Source organism: Protopterus annectens, chromosome 1.part2 (assembly GCF_019279795.1).
Source record: "Protopterus annectens isolate FY-2018-M chromosome 1.part2, PAN1.0, whole genome shotgun sequence".
In the NCBI taxonomy this organism is placed as follows: domain Eukaryota; kingdom Metazoa; phylum Chordata; order Ceratodontiformes; family Protopteridae; genus Protopterus; species Protopterus annectens.
In genome coordinates, this window is record NC_056727.1 from 354732145 (window position 1) to 354759637 (window position 27493).

The following is a 27493-nucleotide window of genomic DNA, read 5'->3' on the forward strand; positions in this document are numbered from 1 at the left end:
CTTCAGGAATCGCCCTTAGGAGACACTCCTGGATGTGCTTATGTAACTCAGTGGAACCCTTCAAGTCATCCTTTATAAACACTCCCTTTGATGGCTCATCTCTTTTCAGGCCTAAAGTAAAACAGACTTTAACCAGGTGTGAACAACAGGGAAAGACTCCCTCTGCTATGGGAGCACGTTTTTCTACCCCTTCCAGACCCTACCCCAAGGGTTCTAGGGGGGGGGGAGATGTGGTTCCGAAAATCCCAGAAAGCTTTTCCTAACACAGTTTTTTGAACCCTCCTTCAGGGGCAGAGGAGGAGGTAACAACAAAAGAAGCTGACCTCGCGGCAGAGGGGGTCCGCAAAGTCAAGGCAACCACAAATCCTTTTTCGGTAAGCCTTTTCAGCTCTCCTAAAAGGAGGCCCGCCTGTCCCACTCTGGAGGCAGTTGGGGAATGCTTGTCTTTGTACCCAGTCACCTGGCTAAAAATTACAAAAGACAAATGGGTGCAAAGAATCCTATCCAGAGGTTACTCAATACCCTTTTCAACTCCACCTCCACTAAACAAAAGAATCCCAGATATGCCACCCAATCAAAGGGATCAAGCATTCATAGAAGTTCAAAGGTTGCTAGAAAAATGAGTCATCCATTCAGTCCCCACAGACCAAACAGGATCTGAAACTTACTAAAGATTCTTTTTAGTTCCAAAGAAGACAGGAAACTGGAGACCCATATTGGATCTCAGCAGACTGAACAAGTCAGTAAAGAAGACAAAGTTCTGATGGTCACGTTACAGTCAATACTTTTTTGGATGTGCTCGATAGATCTTCAGGATGCGTACTACCATATCAAAATGGACAGACCATCCAGAAGTCACCTGCACTTTCAGCTGGGAGCCAGTCATTTTCAGTTTCGGGCTCTGCACTTTGGCCTCACTACAGCCCCCAGAGTGTTCACCAAATACATGGCAGTAGTCACGGCTCACCTGAGGCGATTAGGAATCCAGGTGTTTCCATACTTGGACAAATGGGTCCTAACCACTACCACCAAGCAACTACTTATCCAGGCAAGGGACACAGCCTTAAAACTGTTTACGCAGCTAGGAATTATTGTCAAGTACGGAAAATCTGATTTATTGCTATCGCAACATACCGTGTTTATAGGAACAGAATTAAACACAGTAACAATGCTGGTAAACCTTCCAAAAGAAATAATTCAAGTCCTCGAAAAACAAATTGTAAATCTTCTGCACAAAACACAAGTTCAAGCCAGAGAGGTCCTAAAGGTACTGGGCACAATGGCAGCTGCTATCACAGTAATTCCCCTAGCACGCATGTATATGAGGATCCTACAGTGGATTATTTTTACACAATGGTCAATGCAGACGCTTCCGATGTCTCACAAAATTATTCTGAAGCAAGCTTGCAAAAAAGATCTGCTTTGGTGGCTTCAATCGGACCAGGTGAAAATAAGCAAACCCTTTGCTCCCCCTGCTCCACTAGCCACGGTGACCACGGATGCTTCCCAGATTTGGGGGGGGGGGGGTATTATCTGGGAAGAACATCCCAAGGCACTTGGCAAGAACATGAGGCTCACTTGCACATCAGTGTTCTAGAGATGAGAGCGGTGCTTCTAGGATTGCAGGCATTCCAAAACTCTCTACCTGTAGGAACGATGACAATATGTCAGTGGTGTGGTACATAAACAAACAAGGAGGAACCAGATCATATCCCCTTTGTCGAGAGGCCCTCAGAGTTTGGCAGTGGGCAACTTCCTCCCAACGCTTTCTAATAGCAACGCACATCCCGGGAATATCCAACATGATTGCGGACAAACTCAGCAGAGAAATACTGATGCCTCACGAGTGGTCCCTCAAACAAAAGATAGCGAAGAGCATTTTTCACAAATGGGGCCAGCTTTGCTCCGACCTTTTTGCCATGTCCACAGACACAAAATGCAGCAACTACTGTGCCCCAATTCCCCCTCCGGGGAAGTCCCCGAGGGATGCACTTGATACACAATTAGCCCCCAGGGTCTCCTATATGCTTTTCCTCCCTTCCCATTAATACCCAAAGTTATACAGAAAGCCAACATATTGGGAAGGACTTTAATTCTCATAGCCCCTTACTGGCCTCGTCAAATCTGGTTCCCCTTCCTGGAACCTTGGATCCTGGACCCGGTGCTAGATCTTCTGATCCATTCTTCAGGAATTCATCACCTGTCCTTACAAACCCTCAAGTTGACAGCTTGGCTGCTCCAGTTCCAAACATAGCCAGGTTACAAAATCTCTCATCTGCCACCATGACACATTTTGATATCTTCTCGTAAGACCTCAACAAGAAGACTTTATCTTAGTAAATGGAAAAGGTTTTCTAGTTGGGCTTTGGAAAATGAGATTAATCCTTATTCCGCACCTCTTCCTTCTATTTTGGAATTTCTAACAAAGCTTTTCAAAGAGGGTGCTGCAGCTGCTACCATCCGAGTACAGTTAGCAGCAACATCAAATTTTCATCTAGGCAAAAATGGACTAAACATTGTCACACAGATTGTGTAAAGCTTTTCTTAAGGGCATTTATCTTTTAAGGCCACCAGTAAAATCTCCATTACCACCATGGATCCTCAATTTTGTCCTCTCCAGGATAATTCTTCCACCCTTTGAACCGGCATCTTCACGCAAATTAAAATTCTTAACTTGGAAAACTATCTTCCTAGTGGCCATCACCTCAGGTAGAAGAGTGTCAGAACTACTAGCACTTTCAATGAAACCCCCATACCTCTTGTTTCATAATGATAGTTTCCTTGCAAACAAGCTCATCCTTTCTTCCTGCCTTCCTTAAGTCTGTTCAGAATCCAACCTAAATCAAACCATAGAATTGCCAGTCTTTTTTCCCCAAATATTGCAGTAAGGAAGAATACATGCTACACCAACTTGATGTCCACAGACAGTTACACTTTTATTTACATAGAACAAAATCATTCAGAAAATCGGATCAGCTTTTTGTCTTTTTCTCAGAAAATAGAAAAGGTACAGCAGTAGCGAAAACCACCTTGTCCAGATGGCTGTCTGGCTGTATTTCCTTTACTTATAATTCAGTAAACAATAAACCACCAGACACAATCAAGGCTCATTCATCTAGGGCCATTCCAACTTCTTTGGCCTTTCAAGCCAAAGTACCTATAGATACCATTTGTGCAGCTGCAACTTGGGCAAAACCTTATACCTTCATCACTCATCACAAAGTGGATATGGCCTCCAGAGAGAAGGCTTCCTTTGGATCCACGGTGCTGAAGAATATACTCCCATGAGCCACCCAAGATTAAAGGTGCTAGAGACACTGTCCCATCAGTTAAGAAGAAAGGGGTGAGATAGGACAACTTCACATAAAGAAGTTATGTTCTTAACATAACGTTCCATGTGAGTTGCTCATCTCGCCATTCATTCTTGCGTTCCTCACACCTACCCTCAGCCTGTGGGCTCCTAGTGGACCTTGACTTTGACTTTCTCAGCTTTGCTTATAATATGAGAGGTAAGTTATCCAGTTTTTTTGTATTTTTACGCTTGCAAACAAGATCTGAGATACACACTGGTGCGTGATGGGATAGGAGAGCTGGTTGAATTCCTCAAGCTACAAACAAATGGCTGAGTCGGAGCAGAGGATCGGCTCTGAACCCATCAGTTAAGAATGAATGGTGAGATGGACAACTCACATGGAACGTTATGGTAAGAACATAACTTCTTTTTTTATATTGTATTAAATAAAGGACCTCTACTCATTTTAAGTGTCATAGGATCGTTTACATATGCCTGAGTTATCACCACTTCAGGCAGAATGAATCTGGGTTTTTAGCGTCTTATCTGAAGGACAGCACACTCGGCACCCCCTTTTATGTTGCAGTGCATTGTTTATATTGGAAAATTAAGTGAACTGCACGGTGAGAAAATAGAACCCTTGGCTTTCTGCACCAAAGACTAGTACTCCACCTGCTGCACTATTGAGACTGCCAATTCTGTCATCTTGTCTAATAGGGTTTGCTAATAACCATAGCAAAAATGTGCAAATTTTCCAGTTGCTATACTTCTCAGTTATAAAACATAAATTCCTATTTTTACATATGCCAAAGAAGTGCCTTATAATTTATTAAATTGGCAAAATATGTTGGAAATATGTACAGCTCCAATATCATAAACTAATTTTTCCAATGTAAAGAAATTAGATTTTTCCATCTCTCATGTAATGACTAATGTAGTGTGTTTATTGGATGCTGCATAATCAATCAGTATTATTTTTTAATGTTGTCCTCTGTCTTTTAATTATAAATCCTGTTTGGTCTTCACTAGTTAAAAGTGGTATAACTGACTTTAATTTCTATGCTAATATTGACATAAATTGTTATAGTCTGTAGATAGTAAAATGGCTTGCATGGCAAACATATGAGGTCTTTTATTGTTTTATTTTAGACTTGTTGAGGTGTATTTCCATGATTTATAACATTCTTATTTTGAATATTATAATTCTTGATTAGCTACGTAACGTTTGAGAATGTTTTATGAATCTCACCTGCAACTCCATCTGTTCCAGGTGCCTTCATAGCTATTTATTAAAGAACATTTTACGCTGACAGATATGATTGACTTCTATAATCAAGTTATTACTGCTATGGATCTAGGTTTAAAATGTGCCATTGGATATGGCTAAGACGTTTGATTCATTACCCCACATAATAATGCTTAATAATGAGTATAACGACTATTTAATCCGATAATAGGAGGAAAATAGGAGGAAATCAGATCTCTGCTGAAGGTGTTGGTTTTCCACTACCCACCATCCCTATTCCTGTCTTGTTTAAATTTGGAGGCTTTTGCAGTTGCCCGCCGCCACTGTAGATTTGATCTGGGACACTCCCCCCAGTCCCATCTCTTTACCTCATTCTACCTAATAGACTCCTCTTGCACTTTTTAGTCATTTTTAATTTAATTGCATTTTTTTAAACTGTTTGGTCTAACATTGCTACATACTCGTGTGCTAGCTTGCACTGCATTTGAATTGTTTTTACTGCTGTTTTAGCTACTTTTCTGTATTAAAAAAATCTAAGCCCGTTTCCTACCTTTCCTGTAACTAGTATACTCCAGATTCAGATTTGCTGTATCCAAGACTGTATGTAAGCTTCTGGGCCCCCCAAGCTTTCTGTGTTGGAGGGAAGCCTTCTAGCTTATCAGTGGGAGTGGTAAGCACTGGCCCAGAAATTGTAGTTATTGGCCGTTTGGGCAGTTTTTCCATCTCTCTCAACTTTCTGATTTAAAAGCCTGCATTTGCACTTGTTTTCCCCCTTTCCTGTAACTAGTTTAGTCCAGATACAGATTTAGTTTTAGCACTTGAATTTGCTTATTCGTGATCAGTACTTGTTCAGAACTTGTAAACACTAAATAAGCTACTAATTACTACAGCACTCAAACTTCCTCATTACTTAGAGGAAAACAGTTTTGGTACAGATTTCCTCACTTGCTTAGAGAAAAACAGCTCTTGTACTCACTTTCCTCACTTATCTAGAGGAAAATGTTTTTTTTATTCAGGCATGTCCAAGGGTCAGCTCCCAGTGTTCTCTCCTGTCTCTCTGATGAATCTGGGCATCTTGGGGCAATGTACAAATTGCCTCATGTGCACAGGCAACCCTCTCCTCCTACCACCCAACACTACAACCTGTGAGAGATGCATTTATCTAGCCAAACTGGAGGTAACCAAGACAGAACTTGACAGTCAAGAGTAGAAGGTAAACACTTCCACCACACCATACTCATCACATAGTCTCACTATATCTACACCACCAACATCCACACATAGAAACACAAAAACATTCGCGGAGGCTCTCAATAATAATCTGCTCAAGCAACAGAGACCTCCAAAGCAGAAATGCAAGCAACCGCCACCCCCCAACACAACCCAAATGACCCATAGCCCGCAGAATCAGTGTGCCACTCAACCACAGCCAATAAGGCAAAACAACGTACCCAACACACTAGTCATAGGTGACTCTATAGTCAGGCACACAAATGTCCCACTCACCAGGCTAAACAAGGAGAAGGTTACTGTCAGCTGCCTGTAAGGTGCCAGGATCCGCCACATAACCCACGCACTCAGGTCACTCCACAAGTACAAATATGACTCTGTCATTGTCTATGTTGGTGTGAACGACCTGAGACATACCTCCCTGGACTACATGAAAAGAGACATGGAAGAGCTCTCTGATCTTGTAGCCCAGTCAGGTATGACCATAGCCCTGAGTAGCATTCTGCCATCACCCAGAATGATACCGCAGTACAAGGACAAAATGATTGACTTCAACAATTGGTTAAGCTTCTGGTGTCATTCTTAAGGGATCCAGTATGTGTCTGCTTGGGATGACATGTTCTTCAGACCACGATGCTTTGCCAGAGATGGCCTGCACCTGTCACCCCTGGGATTCCGGATACTGGCTAAGGTTCTTCCCCCCCCCCATAGTGCCTTCTTTTTAGGCAAGGTTAAAATGACAAATTCACCACCGTAACATGAACAGGCAAGCAAAAATTGAGGGTGATGCTACTCAATGCTAGAAGTCTAAATTTCAAAATGCACTCACTTGAGGCGCTCCTTAAAATGGAGGACATAGATATCTATGCAGTGACTGAGACCTGGCTCAAGGCTCCAGAGAGCACCCCATGCGCTACTAGGCTATAACTCATACCACATTTTTCGGCCATGTAACCTGGAGCGGAACACCAAAGGCAGAGGTGTGTCCATATTCATTAAGGATATCCACGCCTCCAGGCTAGTTGCTCAGCATAATGCAGTCAAGGTTATCCAAGTGCAATTAACTCTAGGCAAAACTGCAATTGAAATTGTAGCTTGCTACAGATCCCCCACCATGCCCCAGGATTTCCACTCATCTTTTCTTGATGTACTGGAAAATAGGGCTCAACCAAACATCCTAATAATGGGCAATTTCAACTACCCCACCATTAACTGGGAAAACTACTCATGTACCAACTCCTACGCTCAATGCTTTCTGGAATTTATAAACTCCAATACCCTGGATTAACTTATCCACACCCCCACCAGGGGCAACATTATCCTAGATCTAGTCATTACCAACATGAGTGACCGGTGTTCCACACCTGAAGTCAACGCCTCATTGGTCCGATCCGACCATAAGCTAATTACCCTAGATATCCACATCCTGCCCCCACCCCCCATTAAGGAAACCAGGTAAAAAAATTCTCCAAAGCCAGCTTCTTAAGACAGAAGTGGTGAACTTCATGACATCCATACAGCTGGACAATACAGTTACGACTACTGAATCCTACACAATTGCACTTTATAAGAACTTACACGAGTGCATGGATCGTGCTATCCCAAACAGAACCAAGACGCTATCCTCCAAAAAAAGGAAGCCAATCTGGTGGTTCCCCTGCCATAAACTGTACAACAGAAGGAAGAAACTGTTGCAAAAGAGTAAAATGCCATGAGTGGAGGAGCTCCCTGGTCAGCCTCAGTAAGAAGCTGCGATCCCTGATAAAATCCTCCAAAGCTAGTTACGAAAACAAAATCGCCACTGACAACCACAAAGCATTCTATAGCTATGTCAAGAATCTCAATGGCAACACTCAGATCTGCTGTGAGTTACAGCACAATGACACTAAATATACAGACCCAACTGATATTACCAACATCCTGGCAGATAGGTTCATTGCTAACTTTACCCCCCTCTCACCCCCTAAAGAGCCCATCTCTATACCGGAATAATGCAAAGTTCCTGTAATCACGGCTGCATAGATAAAATCCACACTCTCCAAAGCCAAGAACACAGCATCCATGGGACCAGACAACATCCCAGGCTACGTCCTACACAAACTACAGAACGAACTGGCACCCCTCCTAAGTACCATGTTCAGTCATAGCCTCACCTCAGGCTTTGTGCCCGCTGAATGGTGCACAGCGACGGTTATCCCACTCCCCAAAGGGGGGGACCACCACAGGCCCGGGAACTACCGCCCCATTAGCCTGACGAGCCTGGTCTGCAAGGCCGTGGAACGTATCATCATGGAACCTATAAACAAAGACATTGGTAATTTCCAAACTCTGGACCCCACCCAGTTCGGGTTTGTAAAAGGCAAATCATGTCTCCTAAACCTGATAGACGTCTTTGAAACAGTCACCAAAGCCGTAGACGAGGGTAAGGTGGTTCACACAGCCTATCTAGATCTTGCCAAGGCTTTCAACACCATCCCCCACTCTGGGATTATAGATAAACTCACTAAACTAGGTATAAATCCCCCTATGTCACAAGATGGGTTGCCAGCTGGCTCACTGACAGAGCCCACAATGTGAAAGTAGCAGACTCCAAATCCGACTTCAGACCAGTGACAAGTGGAGTACCACAGGGTTCAGTCCTGGGTCCTCTCCTGTTTGGTATCTACTTCTCTGAAGTACAGGCTAACACAGAAGGTCTTTGGCTAACCAAGTTTGCAGATGACTGCAAACTAAGAGCCATAATTGAAACTCCTAATGATGTGGACATCCTACAAAAGGGCCTCACTGAGACAGATGCCTAGTGTCAAAGCCATGGCCTCAAGCTCAATGCCAAAAAGTGCATTGTCATCCCCTTTGGTAAAAACTCTGTACCCATGAACTTACAACATAGGCGGTAGTATACTTGACACCGAAAGTGTGATAAGAGACCTTGGGACACAGGTGAACAGTAGTCTCTCCTTTGATAATCACATCGCCACAGTAGTCAGGAAATCCTTCTACGTGGCACACCTCATCACAAAAGGTTTTTCATCCAGGAAAAAAGGCGGTCATTGTTCTCCTCTACTATCACTCATTAGACCCATTATAGAGTACAACGCCCCTTTTGGTATGTACCTCACAAGACCTCTACAACTGGAAAGGCCGCAGAAATTCCTCACAAAGAGGATTACCGGACTCAAACAGATGCCCTATGCAGACCGTCTCAAAAAAACTCCAGCTTTACTCCATCGCATATCGCCTACTCAGAGGTGATCTCTGCCTAACATACAAAGCTATGTCAAACCCAGAGCTGTTGGACATGTTCCACTTAAAGACGTCCCAATCCCTCAGAGCTACACGCTCTAGGGACCTAAACCTTGTCACCACAATAAACAGAACATGCCGGAGGGATAGATTCCTGTCCCTGAGACTTCCCATACTCTGGAATAAACTACCTATTTCAAAAAAAGCTCATTAGTACTCCAAGAAAAATCATGATGATTGGATGGGAAATAGGAAATTCACCCCAGGGATCACTTCTGTGGCTCTGCTCGACAGTGGCACAGGAAAATCATTTTCTTGGGTGTTAAAAGCCAGGGTACATTTTTGGCTGGGCTTGTATAGGCCCTAGGGCCGATAGCCTAGTTACCTACCTATGAACCTATGAAAATAAAATGTAATTGTCCAGGGTTTTAAACCTGCCATAGCAGATGTACTCTGTGGTGTTCCACAGGGATCAATAATGGGGCTGTTTTTGTTTAGTTTGTGTGAGTACCTCAGTGCAGAATTACTTCTGGTTAAATAAACATGAAGATGATTGCAAATTGGATTTTACATTAGTTGACAGTGAAATTTAGCAAAATTTATATTTATTTTTCCATGAAGTTCTTATTGGGCATCAGACATAAAAATAAAATTTCAGCACGGACAAGTACAGTATTCCTTTCTTTAGGAAGTCAGTCTGTGCAGCAGTTAAGTTACAAAAGTCTACACTTGGTGAACAGAAAAATGTAAATATTTAGGGATTATAATTCAAGTAAATTGAGTTTTTTTTAAGCTTGCGGACAATGTAAACCAAGCAATGTGGCAAGCTAATTCTTTACTGAGAAACATGACGTCTAGAGACATGATTAGTTTGTATAAAGTGTACATCAGAGCTGTGTTACACTGCAGTACTTCATTCTGTATTTATATATCTGGCCATCTAAAACTTCTTGAGTCTGTTCAAAGAAAATGTACAAAGAGAATAAAATTTGCAAGAAATTTACCATATGAAGATATATTGATCTTTGCTATTTACACTGTCACTGTTTAATAGGCATTACATTATTAGCCGATAAGATTTATAATAGTGAAGACTTAAAGAAATTGCTAAATTTTACAATATATGATGGTGAAAAGGCACATAGGCACTGTAATTTGAATTATTGGAATAGGCTTCCATTACACATTTTGAAATCTGAAACTTTTTCAAGCTTTAAAGGGAACTTGTGTACATGGGTAAATACAAAGGTTTACGATTCTGAATATTTGGAGTCTGTTTTCATTGGTGGGCTTCAAGGCAGTACACAGTAGTAAGCCTGTGCAAACCTATGAACTAATAATTGTCGTTTGTTTTCATCCCCTTTCCAAGGCCTTCAATTTTCTATACAGCAGTTCTTTGGAAGTAACTCCTGATGATATTCCCAAGCAAAAGTCTTAAGGAATTTCTGTCTTCTCAATGGCATATTAAATATACACAGGTTGGAGCTTTCTTCATCTGGATTTATCTTCATCAATCTTGCGTATAAGTATAAATGCAAATTAGATCCTGTCTTTACTACATTAACTGTACTGTTGATCTGTTTGACTGTTATTGCTTCGTAACAACACCTGAGTTTTTCATTTGCTTAATTCCTGCACAGCACTTCTAAGAACTACTGATACTGGTAACTGCTTTGATGCAAGTATCACTGGCATAGCCTTAGCGTTTATTTGTATATGATATTCTCCAGGAAAACTTTCTGATCCTGTTAATAAATAAGCATAGTCATGAGTGATGCCACTGCTATGGCTTTATGCAGTATTTGAGATCTCTGCAACTTGAATGTGTAGCAGGGACATAATTATGCTTTGCACTCGCTCTTTGAATTTGTCTTACCATTCCTATCTTCTCACAAGTTAGTCAATCCATAGTACACTCTATATATATATATATATATATATATATATATATATATATATATATATATATATATATATATATATATATATATATATATATATATATATATATATATATATATATATATTTATATATATATATATATATATATATATATATATATATATATATATATATACACACACACACACACACACACACACACACACACACACACACACTTCATTAGGCTTTATTTGGTGCCTTGAATTTGTCAGCTCCAGAGTTCAGGCATGTCATTCTCTCCACTTGTGTTTAATTTAAATGCAGTTTTTAACAACAACTGTATCACCTTCCTTTATACATTCTTGGATTTCACTGAGTTAACCATCTTCACATTATAGTTTCCCTTGCAAATAAATAATGTTCATGTTTCTACTGCAGCTTTACAGACAGTACACGTCTTCCTGTCAAGCTTATAGCCACAGCTAATACAGAATATTTTGCATTTCAAGTACATCATAGTTCCAATACAGCTCATTGTCCTTTTTCTCATTACCATTGTTGCATTTTCATTTAACACACATTTTACTGTACACACAACCCATACATCCTAAACCACATTTTACTGTACACACAGCCCATACATCCTAATCCCCTTTTCCCATTTTGCACATGGTGTCAGCGTGTCACTTTTGCAGTGACAATCATCATAAGCCAAGGTTTACACCACCAGGTGGCTATTTCTTCAAAGTCTTTTTTTACCAGTGTACTTGCAGTTTCAGTCCCTTTATGCACATCTGCAACTTTGATAAGGTCAGGTCTGCTTCTCTTAGTAGCTTGCCTCTTGCTTGATCACATCTTGTACCACAGACGTTTCTATTAATTTATCGTGAAACTTTCCAAATTCACAGCATTTGTCTTTTCTTTAACCAACATAAGTATCTGTAACGTCTGTAGGACCTATGCAGATGTGAAGAACAAATGGTGATTAAAATGTGAATAAATGGAAAAGTTCTTTTTACGCTCACAGACTTTCAGAATTTGTTATTGGTGCTGTTTTGTCTGTCCTTTTCTGGAACTGTAGATATATTAAATACATTCAAGGCATCTTTTCCAGTAAATTGTAGAAATTTGACACTCTGTGCCTTTTCACTCTTCTGTTATCTGTTTGCAGTGAGGAATTAAATTTCTGAATCCAAAGCTTCCAGTTTTCTGCTACATTACCTTGCCTTGAGACAGTTTATGGCTACTGCAGTCAAGCCATGTTTAACTGTAGTTTATACTTCTGTATTTCTGAACATGTGAAACTCTTAAAAAATATTTCTTCACTTCTGGCACTATGTAGTAATTATGTGCTTGTCAAGATCCTCCGTAAACAACACAGGGCATAGGGATATGCTGCCAGCTTCCACAAGGTCTTTACTTTTGACTCCTTCTAGAAAATGTTGTGTCAAATTACATTCACTTCTTTATCTTGGTATTGTTATAGTTAAACATATTTACCCCCTATACTACAAGTACCTTTCTTTGCCTTCAGAATTATGAGCCAGGAAATCCTTCTTTGCAGGGTAGGAACTTGTGTGATATGAGTGGTCTAGGTAGTGCGAACAGATATTGGGTAGAGTGGAACAAACGGAAGAGGAAGCCTGTACAGTGTAGTTCTCTACCTTGTTTTGTAGACTATAGAACATGAAAGCAGTCATTTTGTTTCAAAGTGATTAGTCTGTAAAGTTGAAGGTACTTGTTAAGGCAGCAAGTCAGTTTACCCTATTTGCAAATGAGTGTTTTGTTTATGTTACTATTTAATTGTTTGGTCAAGTCTGACTATTCATGACCTCAAGGACTTTTGCATAGTAGGTACGTCTGTCAACAGCTGCATCTTTATGTTCTTGGAAGCTCATATTCATTGCTTCTTTCATGCTTTTACCCATTTTGGCTGGTGCCACCCCCTTCTTTTGATCTTTCCCAGCATCAGTGTCTTCTGTAATGAATCTTGTCTGTTCATTATGTGGCCAAAGTATTTTGAGTTTTAGTTTTTACTATCAGACCTTCCATTGAACATTATGGGATTAATTCCTTAACTACTTACTGATTTGATCTTGTTGCAGAAAACTGAGAATTCCCCATACTGCATCACAGTTCAGAATCACAAATTTTCTGGTGCATAGCTACACTTGTAGTTCAACTCTTACAACCATATATTATTACTGGAAAAAGCATAGCTTAGGTCATACACTGTGATGCAAGTTTACACTTTGTTAATTTTCTTTTCATATTCCTTTCTTTGGTTTACCAAGTTCATAAACTATACATTTGTAGTTAAAACTAATAATTGATAACCGGGTATATCCTGGTGCACTTTTGTTTGATTCCCTCATTGACTGCTTGCATTCTGTGTTAGCAAGCAAATAACTTAACCAAACCAGAGTTGCCAGATCAGCCCTAACCCTAATCTGAATTGTCACTCCTTAACCGTAGCTGTAACACTCCATAAACCCATAGTCCCCAATTGCTGCCTAAACCTAACACTTCCAGATTGGTACCCTAAACTTAAAATGTTGCTCCCACACCCCATTTGCTTTATAACTAATTCCTTGATAGCTCCTTAACCTTAAAACTCCTCTCCCACTTATTAAAACCTAACATTCCACTCCACCCTCTCTAAAATTAAATTTTCTAATTGTTCTGTAATTGTAAAGCTCCCTATCATCCATGAAACTTAAATTGTTGAATTCCTTCCCAACCCTAAAACTCCCTTCTTTCCAAAACTAATGACCATATTCACTCTCTAATCCAGAAACTCTCGTTATGCTCCCTAAAGTAAAAGTTCCAGATTGCTGCCTGACCCTCCATAACTCAGCCATTGATTACTCCCTAAAATTAACCCCCCTTCCATTCCCTAAACATAAAGACTCCTCTTGATCACTGCTTAAAAACTTAATTTCAACTCCCATCCCTCCCACTCCCTTTGCATGGCTGCTATACTTATCGGACTCTTGACTGTGGGGCTACCTCACCTTACCCGAGCACATAATCAAGTTTGAATGTGAGTGCAAACTGCAAGTTTTTTACTACCTTTAAGAAAGTGTGCGGATAGAGTATTAATTATAGCAGCAAAAACATTACAAAAGTGTGTTTATTTTATTTATTTTATTTATTTTACATTTGTTTACCGGGCTAGTCCAACTGGATATATTTCCATTTTCAGCAGAGGCCCGGGGAGAAAAGCTCCACATTTGGGTTAGTACAACAAGTAATTCAATAAAAAAGCAAAAAGAAAAATACAGTGATTAGTAAAAAACTAATTGCAACTAGTGTTGCAACTAATCACTGACTACAGTCAGTTTATTTACATAAGTTGTCATTCATAGATGACTAGTTTTAATACCTCAACCTGAAAATGTGACATGGAACTGCACTCATTAAATAAGCTACTCTACAAAGTCCAGTATTCATCTGAAACTTGCTCTACTAAGAGATTGCCACTAACAGAAATCAAATTGTCAATTTAAAAGACAGACAGTCTTATCAGAGATGGTCAAAAATATTGGAAAGCAAAGTCCTGTTAGTATGAGTTGGTGGAAAGGTTTTTTAACAGTAAATGTTCTTATCTCAGTGCGCTTTGCGTTCCCAGAAAATTACATTAGAGAAATGAAGCTCTTAACTGTACAGTTTTACAGCTTGATAGCTCTCATGAGGTAGTTTTGTGGTGTAGCAAATCTGAAAATAATAGTAATCCTTAGAGTGGATGGAGGGTCATTATGCAGAATCGGAATATAATGAAAACTGATGATTTTTCTTAGTTTTTGGATGTGATTTTCCTTTAAACATGTTAACCAGCTTTTTAAAATTGGCTATGTTGAGCAATTGCTTATAGAATAGTAACAGTACGCTGTGAATGACTACAGCACATGCAAAAAGAAACTTGGATTACATTACTACACTCTCCATTTGCACACTAATGGGCTGTTAAGATGGCATTGAAAACTGATATTTGTTTGTGCCTAGGTTACTGAGGACTAATTTAATAAAGTAGAATTAAATGTAGAAAATCTAGTTTAATATGAGATTTGATTAACTGTTCTATAGTGTAATTTAGTCTTTGCTTACACATATATTGGTTTATTTCATCCAGGAACTTCTGATATAGGCTATTTTCTGATTTCTTTACTGGGAAGAGTCAGTAACGATTTCACCTTTTAAAATGCTTTTATTTTCAGATTCATGACAAAAATGCATCCTGGAAGTCATTCCTTGTAATTGTGGATGGAGCATCCAGACAGGAGGACTATTTTAAGGGGGAAGAACATGCGTTACCTACAACACAAGAAAAGCCACCATCTTGTTCAGACACCTATAACAGCTTATCAACTGTCTCTGAAATTGTGACCACAGTACAGGAAAATGATTCTAAGATAGATGGTACTGTTTTGCAAGAAACATTTATTTCTACTACATTAAATCATCTTCCAGACCTTCAGACAGCTACAGACTCCATCCAGCCTCATCTTCAGACTATGGTAAATGTTGAGGATGTTGAACACTGTGGTGAATCATGAGCGACAGGCGGCATAGTCACTGTGGAAAAAACAATGTAATGATGACATCTGCTGGCAACTCTGCATAATGCTTGTGGAGCAGTATTGATAAAGTCTGTTTGAGCATTAGCTTCCATTCACTGTGTAGTGAATTGATAATGTTGAGCAGGGTGTGGAACAACCACTAAAACTGTTTCTTCACCTGAGATGCCACACAGGTTGTCTTCCCTTGTCTCTGTAAAACAGACTTGCCAGCATGTAGTCATTCCTCTGTCCCACGTACACAAATTCACAGTTTAAACTGGAATTTAATTTTCTTGCTACCACACAGCAGTCTTAATATTTTAAATGGCTAATGTCATCTTTTTGATAAATTATTGTAGAACTATAAAAATATTGCCAAAAATATTGCCTATAGCCATTGGTACTATTGCAGTTCATTTGTTAAATGCTTAAGTGAAGTAAGATAGGCAGTTAAAGTTTTTGAAGTAAAGATAATCATAACAATCAAATCCACACTGGGGTACCTGCTTTGTGTCTGCATATTCAGCATAGACCTGAAAATGTAAATGTCAGAAACAGGAGTTTGCCTATTTTTAGCGCGCATGTAAGACCATTTTCTAAAATGGTGTTATTTGCCATAAAACCCATGTGCCACAACACCCTAATTTGCTTAGTTTGAAGTCTGTAGCTGTAACTCTAGGCATGTGCTGCAGCATAAGAAACATAATTCTGTTAATGTGTGTTAACAATTTTTTTTTTCTTGAAGACAAAAAGTATGCCAGAAATTTGATTGTATCCCTAAGGCATACTTTAAAATATGTTCATACAGTTACTGATGCGTACTAAAATACACTGCATTATCACAGTGAATATTTTGAATTGGAAGATGAAGGCCAAAGTCCTGTCCAGTTTTGTTACCTGATTCTGCTCTTCTAGTCTTTGATGGTAGGCATAAAACTGTTCCTCTGAACTGCTCATTTAACATTTATGTCAGCTGTGTACTCCTACATCATTTCCTCTTAAATTTGCATCAACTTTACCTTAACTGTTTTCCTAGCAAGCTGTTCCACTGGCCCAGCACTCTCTTCATAGAGAGACACCTCATAGCTCCATCCTTAATGTGCTTATATTTTTAGTCCTAATAAACATAAGTGGATTCTTCTGTTCATGTTAACAGTAAGAGTCTTACTGGTTAATCCTGTGAAGCTATGTGAACATTCTTAAATACTTTTCACACTCAGCTTGGCTTGCTTCAAGTTCATAATTGTCTGTTTTCAAGTGTTTTTCATGTGGCTTTTTTTTAGTTTGGGTCCATCCACTGTTTATAGGAAGTTACTGTTGGTTTAAGAGGTTATATTTACATTTGAATGTAGAAGCCGTAGGATACATTTATTTGCAGTGACCTTTCACTAAGATGCAGAGCAGGTAACCATTTGAAATGTTGGGACACGCTAGAGCAAGTCCCAAAACATAGAAACTGAATGTCCAAAAGATCATATTTACATACACTAAGTCTGGGATGCCATTCTTCCGAGTATTCAATTGTCTCCGAGGCATGGCAATCTCAAAGTTAATATATATACGTTTGGGGGGTATGGAGGGCACAGAAGGCGGGGGTCTTCTTCCCTCCCCGCAAAAAGCAGGTTAAAAGAGAAGAAAGATTTTTCAAGATTCGCTCTTCTCCTATGTTGTCAGTCTTTTTTTTTCCCTCAGCGGTTCAAGTGCCAACATTTCAATACGGAGCCTGCAGAGCATTTTATTTATTTATTGAGTTAGACCCACAAGGCTAGTAGCCTGTTTTCAGGGAATTTCATGAAGGTATTTATGCTACTAGGGTAAATGTGGCCAAGGCATCAGGGAAGTTCCCTTACGCCATACCTCTCAGCTGTACAGAGTTTCACAGAATGTCCAGACTTTTGCCTTATTTTTGGTCCAGTTTTTATAAAATTGCATTTTCTGGCAAATTGGTAAAGAGTGACATTTAGAAAATGACAGACATTTGAGTTTCAGACTTCATACCCTTCAAACAACTCATGGTAATGCAAAACCTGTTGTTCTGTTAACTTTCTAAGTTTGTAAGAGCAATATTTAAAAAAAATTGTCTGTATTTTGTGCCATTGTCCCATTTTTATTTATGGCTTTGTCCAGATGCTTTGCTCTAAGAGGTTGAGAGGTATGCCATACTCTGTGGAGCTGCCAGAGGGTTCTACAGCAGTAAGGATGAGGCCTAAGGGAAGCAGCAGCAGCATGGCGTAAGAGAGAAAAGTATGAGTTTGGAGGTGGAAAATAAGAATTTGGAGAAAAAATTGTTCAATGTGAAGTATCAGAATGCAGGTAAAGATCTACATGTGTGGATGATAGAAATGAGCAGCGTTTAGATGACTCGGTGAAGAATGAAGTAAGCATATCTGTTGGATGGTGCAGATAATAGAATTGGCATGAGGAAGGTTGCAGATCTTTTAGAACTAATCAAGCAGGATAATTCAGGAGACAATTCTGCTGTTTCATGGGGTAAGATGGCAGATAACTTTTTTGGATATGTTGAGGATGGTAATATGGAGAAGGAACCAGGTCATTTGGCAGCAGAGAATGCATCAGTTAGAACTCAAGAAGCAGTGACAGTCAAAGAAGAAAGAGGCAATAAAGTAAGCAGGAGTCTGGTTTTATGACAGCAGGGAATGCAGTAATTAAAACACATGCGGCAGGGACAGCAGGCAAAAAAAATGACAGTGTACTGGAGAGATACTATGCATGGGAAAATTTGGTAACTGTTGTAGGTTTTAAATCTGAAGAAATTAATTTTTTTGCACATGTAGGGATAGAGACTTTTTGTGGCTTAACGTTTGACACTAATGGACTGATGAAATTTGTGGGACTGTGCAACAAAAAGGACATTTATCCATGGAACAATTATATGTTTTCTGTTAGTAATTTAAATGTTAAAAAATGTTATTTTGAAGTTTAGAAGTCCACTGGAAGAAACAGATGTTAACAAATGTCTGCAGGGTTTGTGTGAAACTGGTTTTCTTACTTAAACAAGAAACCTCAGTAATCTCACATTTGTATAAATGAAAACCAACCATATTGACATACTTTCATTTGCAGACATTATACATCACACACAATCTTCTTGCTATACGCACATTGTCAATCAGACATTACATAGCCTCATTCAGTTCCTGCTTTCCATTAAACCTCATTCCTCTTACAAAGCATTATTCTGCATATATTGTTCCCGCAGTTACCATTTTTTCCTAATGCAATTTGCACCCACCCTTTTTCTAAAGATCCCACTTCCAGTTCTATCTCTGTTACTTTATTCACTGGTTCTAGTACAGTTGGTTTAGATTTTGATTTTGATTTTCTATTAATTGCTTTTTGGCTCCCACAAGAATTAAATTCAGCAAGATCTTACTATGTCTAGTTAATTTTGATTCTTGTCATAGCTCAAAAAATAATTTCCTTAGTTGCATCAGTTTGCTCACCCAGTATTTCTGACAGAGTAGTCTGCAGGGAATTTTTAAAGTTTATCTCATTACATCCACAAAAATATGTTCATCGTGCATACAGCTGCAGTCATTACAGATGGGTTATCCTGCCTTCAGGCGGGTCCTCTGTCTGCCGAATTCCAAAGTCTAGGTCCGGCGTCGGTTGTCGTCGCTTCTTCCCTGACGTCAGTGCGGCAGGGGTATAAAAGAGGCAGCCGACACCATCTTCTCCAGTCTTTCTTGCCGCGCGGTGCCCGAAGCAGAAGCAATTCGCAAGTGCCGGTCAGCCAGCTCCTGAGATTTACGAAAATATTTCAGCCGAAGTCTTCTTGAAAGCTAAGTACCCCGTTGGGGAAACTTTTCTTGCCTCAGACCGATGTCAGACAAAGTTAATAATTGCATTTCATGTTGGAAGCAAATACCGCATAAGGATTTCCACTCTTTCTGTATACCTTGCTTAGGCCCAGATCACGACGTCTCGGCCTGCCGTTTTTGTGCTAGATTCAACAAGCGCACTATTAAGTGCCGGGCGGAGTTCGCCCTTCACTATTTTGGTAAAAAATGTAATTATATTATGTCATCGGATACTCCGACTCCAGTTTTGAGTAAAAGAAGCAAAGATAAGGACCGACATACGAGGTCCGAACAGACTACTGACACCACGCTAAGGCCAACTACCGGTTCTCATCGAGGCGCCTGCGCAGCCCCTGAGTACCGATGACACAACATTACCAGTGTCTTCAGTACCCGAGGTCGCAGGCTCCTCTGTCCCCATTCCTACTACATATACCGACGCCACTCTTGGAGGGGAAACTCAGAGTTTAGACAGGCCTGCCATTTCTCAAGGTGTCTTCAGGCCTTCCTCCTTCTGTATTAAAGCTTTCACTAAATCTAAAGCAGCCATGAAAACCAAAAAACAGGGACCTCAGACCCCCTCTCAAGGCCCCATGCCTAAAAAACAGATGCTCAAAATGGCTGAGGATTTGATTACTCTCAACCCCCCCTCGGACAAAAGGCCCAGATTAGAGGAAGACTACCCTTCCTCAGATCAAGCCTCTATTACCTCTGAACATTCTGAGGACCAGGACTATGCCTGTTCTCCTTTTGAAGACTCTGATGCAGAGGAGTCTATTCCCTCCCCCCCCCCCCCCCGAGGACTACTCTTTTGGGGAAACCCAACATACATTGACGGAACACTTTCACTGGGAAGGCCAAGATTACTCAGATTCCAAGAAAAGGCTCAGGGATTTTCTCTTGCTCCCCCAGCATAGGCTCCTGGCTATCCCTCCTGTTTTAGATATATTGGATGATGTGTACACAGAAGCCAGCCTTAATCCAGATTCTTTACCTCCAGCTCCTGTTAAACCAGACAAGTATTACCGGGTTCCTGATTCACACCAGTTCCTATACAAAAGCCATACTGCTGACCCAGAAACTATTTCACAGGGTCCCAAGGGAATTAAGGCCTCTACTGCTAAAAAACCATTACCTTCAGAGAGAGATTCCAGAGCTTTAGAAAGGTGGGGGAAAAAGGTGTACACCTCGTCCACTTTAACCATGAGGGCATTAAACTGCCAGTTCCATATGTTAAAGTATCAACAGTTTTTGTTATCTCAGTTGAAAAGCAAAATGACACAACCAGAACAACCAGATTTAAAAGAGTTGCAGGATTTGTTGCATGGTGCAGAGCAAGTGGGTAAACATACCTTGCAGTGTGGTTTTGATGCTTTAGAGGCCTCATGTAGAGCTGCTGTTACGGGGTCTGTTATACGTAGACATGCCTGGCTCAAAGAGCAAGCCTTACCGGATCAGGTCAAAGCTAAATTATTAGATGCACCTCTTCAAAAAGATGTATTGTTTGGTGTTAAAGCTGAGGAGGTACTAAAGAAAATGGAGGAAAAAGCGAAATCAATGCAAACAGTGAAAGATTTCCTGCAGGTACAACCTCCACATTTCAGCAGAAACTGGCCTTCAAAAAATTGGTCCTTTCCAGCCACGGACAGACCTCAAAGGGGCAGATACAGACGCCCAAGGGGTAGAGGGCAACCTCAAGGATCTTTCAGAGCCAGACAGTGGCAAGCACCAACCCCAAGAGGTGGAGAAGATAGATCATAGTCATTCAGAAAGCAGACACAATGACTTCCCCCTTTACCTGCCAAGCAAAGCTTTAATGGCAGCACCTTTGGGCGGAAAACTGGCATTATTCTCAAAAAATTGGCATATTGTTACAAAAGACAAATGGATTCTGGACATTATAGACAGAGGCTACAGGTTCCACTTTCACACCCTTCCAAAAATGAGAGGCATGCCAAACCTGCCACAAAATCAAAGGGCAGAGGCACAAATTTCAGCTCGCATGGACATGAAAGCAATTCAAGAAGTACCTGCAAAAGAACAAGGTCAAGGATTTTATTCCAGACTATTCCTGGTACCAAGGAAAGACAAAGATTGGAGACCTATCTTAGACCTATCCATCCTAAACACATATTTACAGGTACCAAAATTCAAGATGCTCACATTACAGCAGCTTCTTCCCATGCTGGGCAAGGAGTCTTGGCTGGTAACATTGGACCTCAAGGAGGCATACCTGCATGTCCCTATCAGACAAGATTGCAGAAGATACCTCAGATTTCTTGCAGGTTCAACCCATTATCAGTTCTTTGCATTGCCCTTTGGCTTATTCTACTGCACCCAGAGTGTTTACGAAATGCCTGGCATCAGTAATCGCCTTCTGCAGACTTCAAGGAATACAAATATACCCATATCTGGACGACTGCCTGATCCAAGCGGACAGCAAGGACATACTTCTGAAACACCTGGCATTTGTAATAAAACTGTTGAACTTTCTGGGATATACAGTCAACAAAAAGAAATCAAAACTAATACCCTCTCAACAAATAATTTTCCTGGGTGCCAGCTTGAATACAACCACCCAGATGGCCTACCTCACGCCAGACAAACAAGGGCAACTGTCTCAATACTTCAGCAAAATGGCAACCTTCACCAGGCTGACTGTAAGGAAAGTCCTGCAGGCTCTGGGATTCATGACATCTTGCATCCTACTAATCCCATGTGCAAAGCTGCATATGAGGAAACTTCAATGGTACCTAAAAAACTTATGGTCTCAACACAGCCACAGCTTGGAAACAATTATACCACTCAAAAGGAATTTCTGTGGTGGGCTCAAGCATGCCAAAGAAACATAGGTCTCCCTTTCTGCGTACCTCAAGCAACTCAAATCATCACAACAGACGCCTCAGACTACGCCTGGGGGGCACACATGACAGATCAGTGCATTCAGGGAAAATGGTCCCAAAAAGAGAAACACCTACACATCAACCAAAAGGAAATGCTAGCCGTGCAAAATGCTATTATGGCCTTCAAAGGCCTACTGCATCCAGGCCAGCTATTGATAAGGACAGACAACACCACAGTGATGTGGTACATAAACAGGGGGGAACTCATTCATACCCCCTGTGCAGGCAAGCCAAGACCCTATGGAACACAGCACTGGAATTGCAAATTCAACTACAGGCACAATTCCTGCCAGGGAAGGAAAACACACTGGCAGAGACAGCCTAAGCAGAAATATGACAGATCCACATGAATGGAAGTTGCATCCTCAAGTTTTCACAAAAATAACTCGGGCATGGGGACAGCCAGACATAGATCTCTTTGCTACCCACAGAAATTACCAATTGAAAAAATTTTGTTCAAGGACCTATCATCCACAGGCCTGAAAAGTGGACACACTTTCTTTCAGTTGGACAACGTTGACTCTATGCCTTTCCGCCTCTTCCTCTGCTGCCCAAAGTTCTATTAAAAGCCAGAGCAGAGAGGCCGAAAATGCTCCAGATTGGCCAAGACAACACTGGTATCCGCTCCTGAAGAGCCTGACACATTCCCCACCATGGATCCTACCTCTAGTCCCTCTTCTGTTGTCCCAGCACAACTTCAAGACTCTTCACAGCCAGCTCAAAACCCTAAATCTAGCTGCATGGAGAATCCCTTGATTTCCCAACAGACCCTCCTCTCCAAGGAGGTGCAGTATGTCATCTTGGAGGCCAGAAGACCTTCTACTAGAAAAGCCTACTCCGCCAAATGGAAATGATTTTGTGCCTGGAATCAAGAAAAGGGCCAGAATCCTTGGGTAATAAATTTACCTCAAATTTTACAGTACCTAGCTGAGATGTTAAACAGTGGACTTTCCTTCTCCTCCATCAAAATCCACGCTTCAGCCATTTCTGCACAATACAACACAGATCCTCCTTTATTCTCTCATCCTCTCTTAAGACAGTTCCTCAGAGGGGCAAAGAATATAAAACCCCAAGGAAACCACCAGTCCCTGCTTGGGACCTCAACTTCGTATTGGAAAAGCTGACCCTTCCTCCCTTCGAGCCAGCTGCTTCAACAGAACTACAATACTTGTCATGGAAAACAGCCTTCCTTCTGGCTATCACCTCAGCACGCAGGGTTTCGGAGCTACAGGCCCTCATGGCTGTGCAACCTTTCATCATTTTCCATCAGGACAGAGTTTCCTTACGAACCAACCCTACCTTTATGCCAAAGGTAGTATCCAGTGTAGCTTTGAATCAGACTATCCACTTTACCTACCTTTTATCCTAATCCACAAAACAAAGGGGAAAGACTACTGCATTCCTTGGACATTCACAGACAACTGCATTATTATTTGGACAGGACAAAGTCATTCAGGATATCCGAGCAACTCTTTGTGTCCTATGCTACAGGTGCTCAAGGAAAGGCTATTTCCAAACAGACAATCTCAAAATGGATAGCCCACTGCATATGCTTTTGTTACTCATTTCATGGAAAACCTGTGCCTTCAAGCATCAGATCCCACTCCACCAGGGCCACAGCTACCTCTACAGCTTTCCTCAGGGGGGGTTCCTACCAAGGACATTTTGGAAGCAGCCACTTGGAGTTCGGTGCACACTTTCTCCAAACACTATCACCTTCCACTATACTCTAAATCTAGAGCGGGATTTGCCACAGCTGTCTTGCAGGGCATTCTTGCTCCTCCTAGTTCCACTTAGTGCCTGCCACCCCTACTTAGCTTTGGGATTCTTCCCATCTGTAATGACTGCAGCTGTATGCACGATGAACATAGTACAGTTTTGTACCTACTATAAATGTAGATGTTCGAGTGCTCATACAGCTGCAGTCCAGGTTACCCCCCCTCCGTCCCCTCTTAGGACAGGCCTTATGACAAACACCTTCTCATACAACCTATTTGGGGTGTTTTTTTATGGTGTATTTGCTTGCAACTACTTTTTTTTTGATTATTCTATATTGCATGATTACATAAGTTTGTTTTGCCTTCCTTCTGGGGGCACTTGACATCTGGGGCAAGAAAAACTGAAGAAGATGGCGTTGGTTCCCTCTTTTATACCCCTGCCGCACTGACGTCAGAGAAGAAGCGACGACAACTGACGCCGGAACTAGACTTTGGAATTCAGCCGACCGAGGACCCGCCTGACGGCAGGATAATCCATCTGTAATGACTGCAGCTGTATGAGCACTCGAACATCTACATTTATGGTAGGTACAAAACTGTACTTTCTTAACTACCTTTTTCTTCCCCATCACACCTCCACCATTTGCAGTGTACCTGAGAAAACGTCTTTGGTGTCTGCTTGGGGTATAAAATACTTATTCAGACACTTTCAAGCAAACATCTTAAATCTTCTAGGCTTTATTGCATATTTGGGAGCCATACATATATCCTCACATTTTTTTTTTATTTGTGAATTGCTTATCCAGTCTATCTTCCCAATCCTTTCTAACCTCCTTTGATTGATTTCAATAGTTATGTAATATTTTATATTCCCTACTAATTATTTATATTCTAAATTCTACAAAAATACTCCACCAGTGCTGGTCTTTCACTTAGGATCCCCCTAGACCTTTGTTATTGCCTGTGCTCTGGTATCGCTCCATGATAGGGAAGACAATCTATAGCCTGCAGTGTAAATGTATTCTTGGCCTCTGTCTAATTATTTGCTCCTAGTATCTTGGTTCCTTTGCCAGTCTGCTCCAGTAAATTCCAGCCCCCTGTTGCCTGTTCTGTATACCCCTAATTGCAGTCACCCCTATCGTGAGAATCTGTTTTCTCCATTCCTGTTGGCTTAATTCATGGAATATGTTTTGCTACTTTACAAATATAATATTCTATATGGTTATTGTTATTCATCTTAAGAATCTGCATCCGGAATCCCGGTTTCTCCTTATTTCATGAGTTTCCCCCTGTTTCATCATCATCCCTTTCCACTTTAAATTATAACTTTTTGTTTGTGCTATGTATAAGAGCCTTAACTGTGTAGCTCTGACATACCCCTTCAAATCAGGTAATCCCCAAACCACCTTGTTCTTCTGGGTCAGCCTGTCTCACTTGACTCTCGCCTTCTTCCCCTCCCAGATATAATCCTTCAACTCTTTATTACTTGCTATCTACACCTTCTTTTTTTTAAAAATCTTTTTATTGATTTTTTAATCATAACAAAACAAATCATATCCAACAACATGACTAAAAGATATGTACAAACAGAAATTCCTCTACATATACTAACTATATACAAAGCCCATCTAGTTAGAGCTCCTAAACAGGAGGTTCGAATGCTGTGTGATTATGTTAGAATACATTCGTACACCATTTTCCATGTATCCCTCTGTAAAGGATTTAGCCTCATGGAATACCACAAATATTTGTGAGCAGAAAAATGCTTCCCAGCTATCTGTTTAAGTCCATTCCATGACAGGGTCGATCTATCTTTCCAATTTAGGGTGATATAGTATTTTATCAGCATAAAGGATGTTATTAGAAAATGAGTATTCTTAATGTGTATGCCTACCGGGGGTATATGAAGGAGGGCGAATTGCCATGAAAGCGTAGATTTTTCATAACCCATTGTTTCTAATTTGACTCTGAGGGCACACCAAAGTCTGTATGAGCATTTGCAACTCCAAATGATGTGGATAATACCTGCTTTCATCATAGGGCAAAATTGGCAAAAGGGTGGGACTTCATTGTACATCTTGTTTAGTAAGGTAGGGGTATAGCATGCGTTATTTACTATCATAAGTTGGGTATACCTGAACTTTAGCAGAGGAATAGCTTTAGAAAATTTTTGAGTGGCTTGGGCAATAGACTTAGAGGAAATCGAGGGGTCTTGTTTTATCCAAAAATCAGAATGTGTAGCATCTTTCGAGCATCTAATTGCTGAGATTACTTTATAGGAGTGAGAGACCATTTTCTTTTTACGAGTTAGTAGATTCCGTATTACCTTACACATCTCTATTTGGGGATCAGCTATCTACAACTTCTACTCTGGTTGGTAAAAAAAATATGTGTAACCTTTGTGTAAAACTAAAGGGACTAAAAGCATTTTCACTGCTTGTACCTTGCTATCCATATCCATAACATATACCTTCCATTTTCTCAGTTTTTGTATTATCTTTAGTCTATTCCTACATATCCTTAGCTGCCATAACAGAATCCTTTTTAATCCATACTTCATTTTATGGGTATTGTTGAACCAGTTTGTGTTTTGGTACATAGTTTACAGCTCTTGCCTTTGTTTTATCTTCATTAATTTTGTATCCCAAAAATACTTGAAACTGTCTCAGAATGTTCCACATCACTGAAATGTCATTTTCTGGTTTTATCAGTTACAAAATAATATATGCAAGTAAAGCCAACTTTTCTTATCATACCAATTATAGCCTTCAGTTTCTGAGTCCCTTATTTTCTTTGACAGTGGTTAAATATAATGTAAATAAAGAGGAAAGAGAACACCCTGCCTGGTTCCTCTATTCAAACAGAACCCTGCTCCACCTTAATTTTCACCTCCAGTGCTTCCACTGCCCCACTCATAAAATCCCAGCTTACTCTGTCAAATGTTTTCTCTGCATCAAGACTCGCCAACAAAAGTGGTATTTTCTTACATTCTGCTTCCCTCTGCATCATCATTGTACTATTAATGTCAGATGTTTGCCTCCCCTCCACAAAACCACATTAATCTATTGATTTTAGCATCACCTTTGCCAGGCTTTTACCCATTATAGAAATAAAACACTTTATAATCATGGTTTAGAATTGTAATGGGCCTATATGAAGCTGTTTCTGATGGGTCTTTACAATCTTCAGGTATTACAGCCATCACAGCTTTCTTCCAGGAGGTATATGCTTTTCCTCCTCGTAAAATACTGTTAAAAACCTTCCAGATCATTCTTTCTTCCCTCCTAGCATCCAAACGTATGCAGGAATGTTATCATTTCCTGGAGACTTTACTGTAAATTGGTTATTCATCACCATTTTTATCACATCTCCTCCTGTCCTGTTAATAATTGAGCCTCATCTCTTTCTAACATTGGTATATTTAATTCTTCTATAAACATTTCCATTTTTACTTTTTCTTGATTTCTGCATTTCTCTGTTGTATAAAGATTTTCATAAATTTTCTGAAATATTTCTTATAAATACCTCTGCAGGATCTCCAGTTATTTTCCTTGTCATAGACTCTCTAGGCAACAACCTTTTGTACTTTCCGTTGA

General features: G+C 40.4%; 1 protein-coding gene across 2 annotated transcripts in view; it reads left to right on the top strand.

Annotated features, from left to right (window-relative positions):
• The window catches only part of GZF1 (GDNF inducible zinc finger protein 1), a 325881-nt gene extending 309242 nt beyond the window's left edge, over positions 1-16639 (top strand). For both annotated transcript variants that reach the window (XM_044056372.1, XM_044056363.1), the window contains one exon: positions 15114-16639. In XM_044056372.1, coding sequence (XP_043912307.1) covers positions 15114-15452 — 339 coding nt within the window. In that variant the 3' untranslated portion in view covers positions 15453-16639. The remainder of the gene's footprint in view (positions 1-15113) is intronic.
• Positions 16640-27493: the final 10854 nt, after the last annotated feature.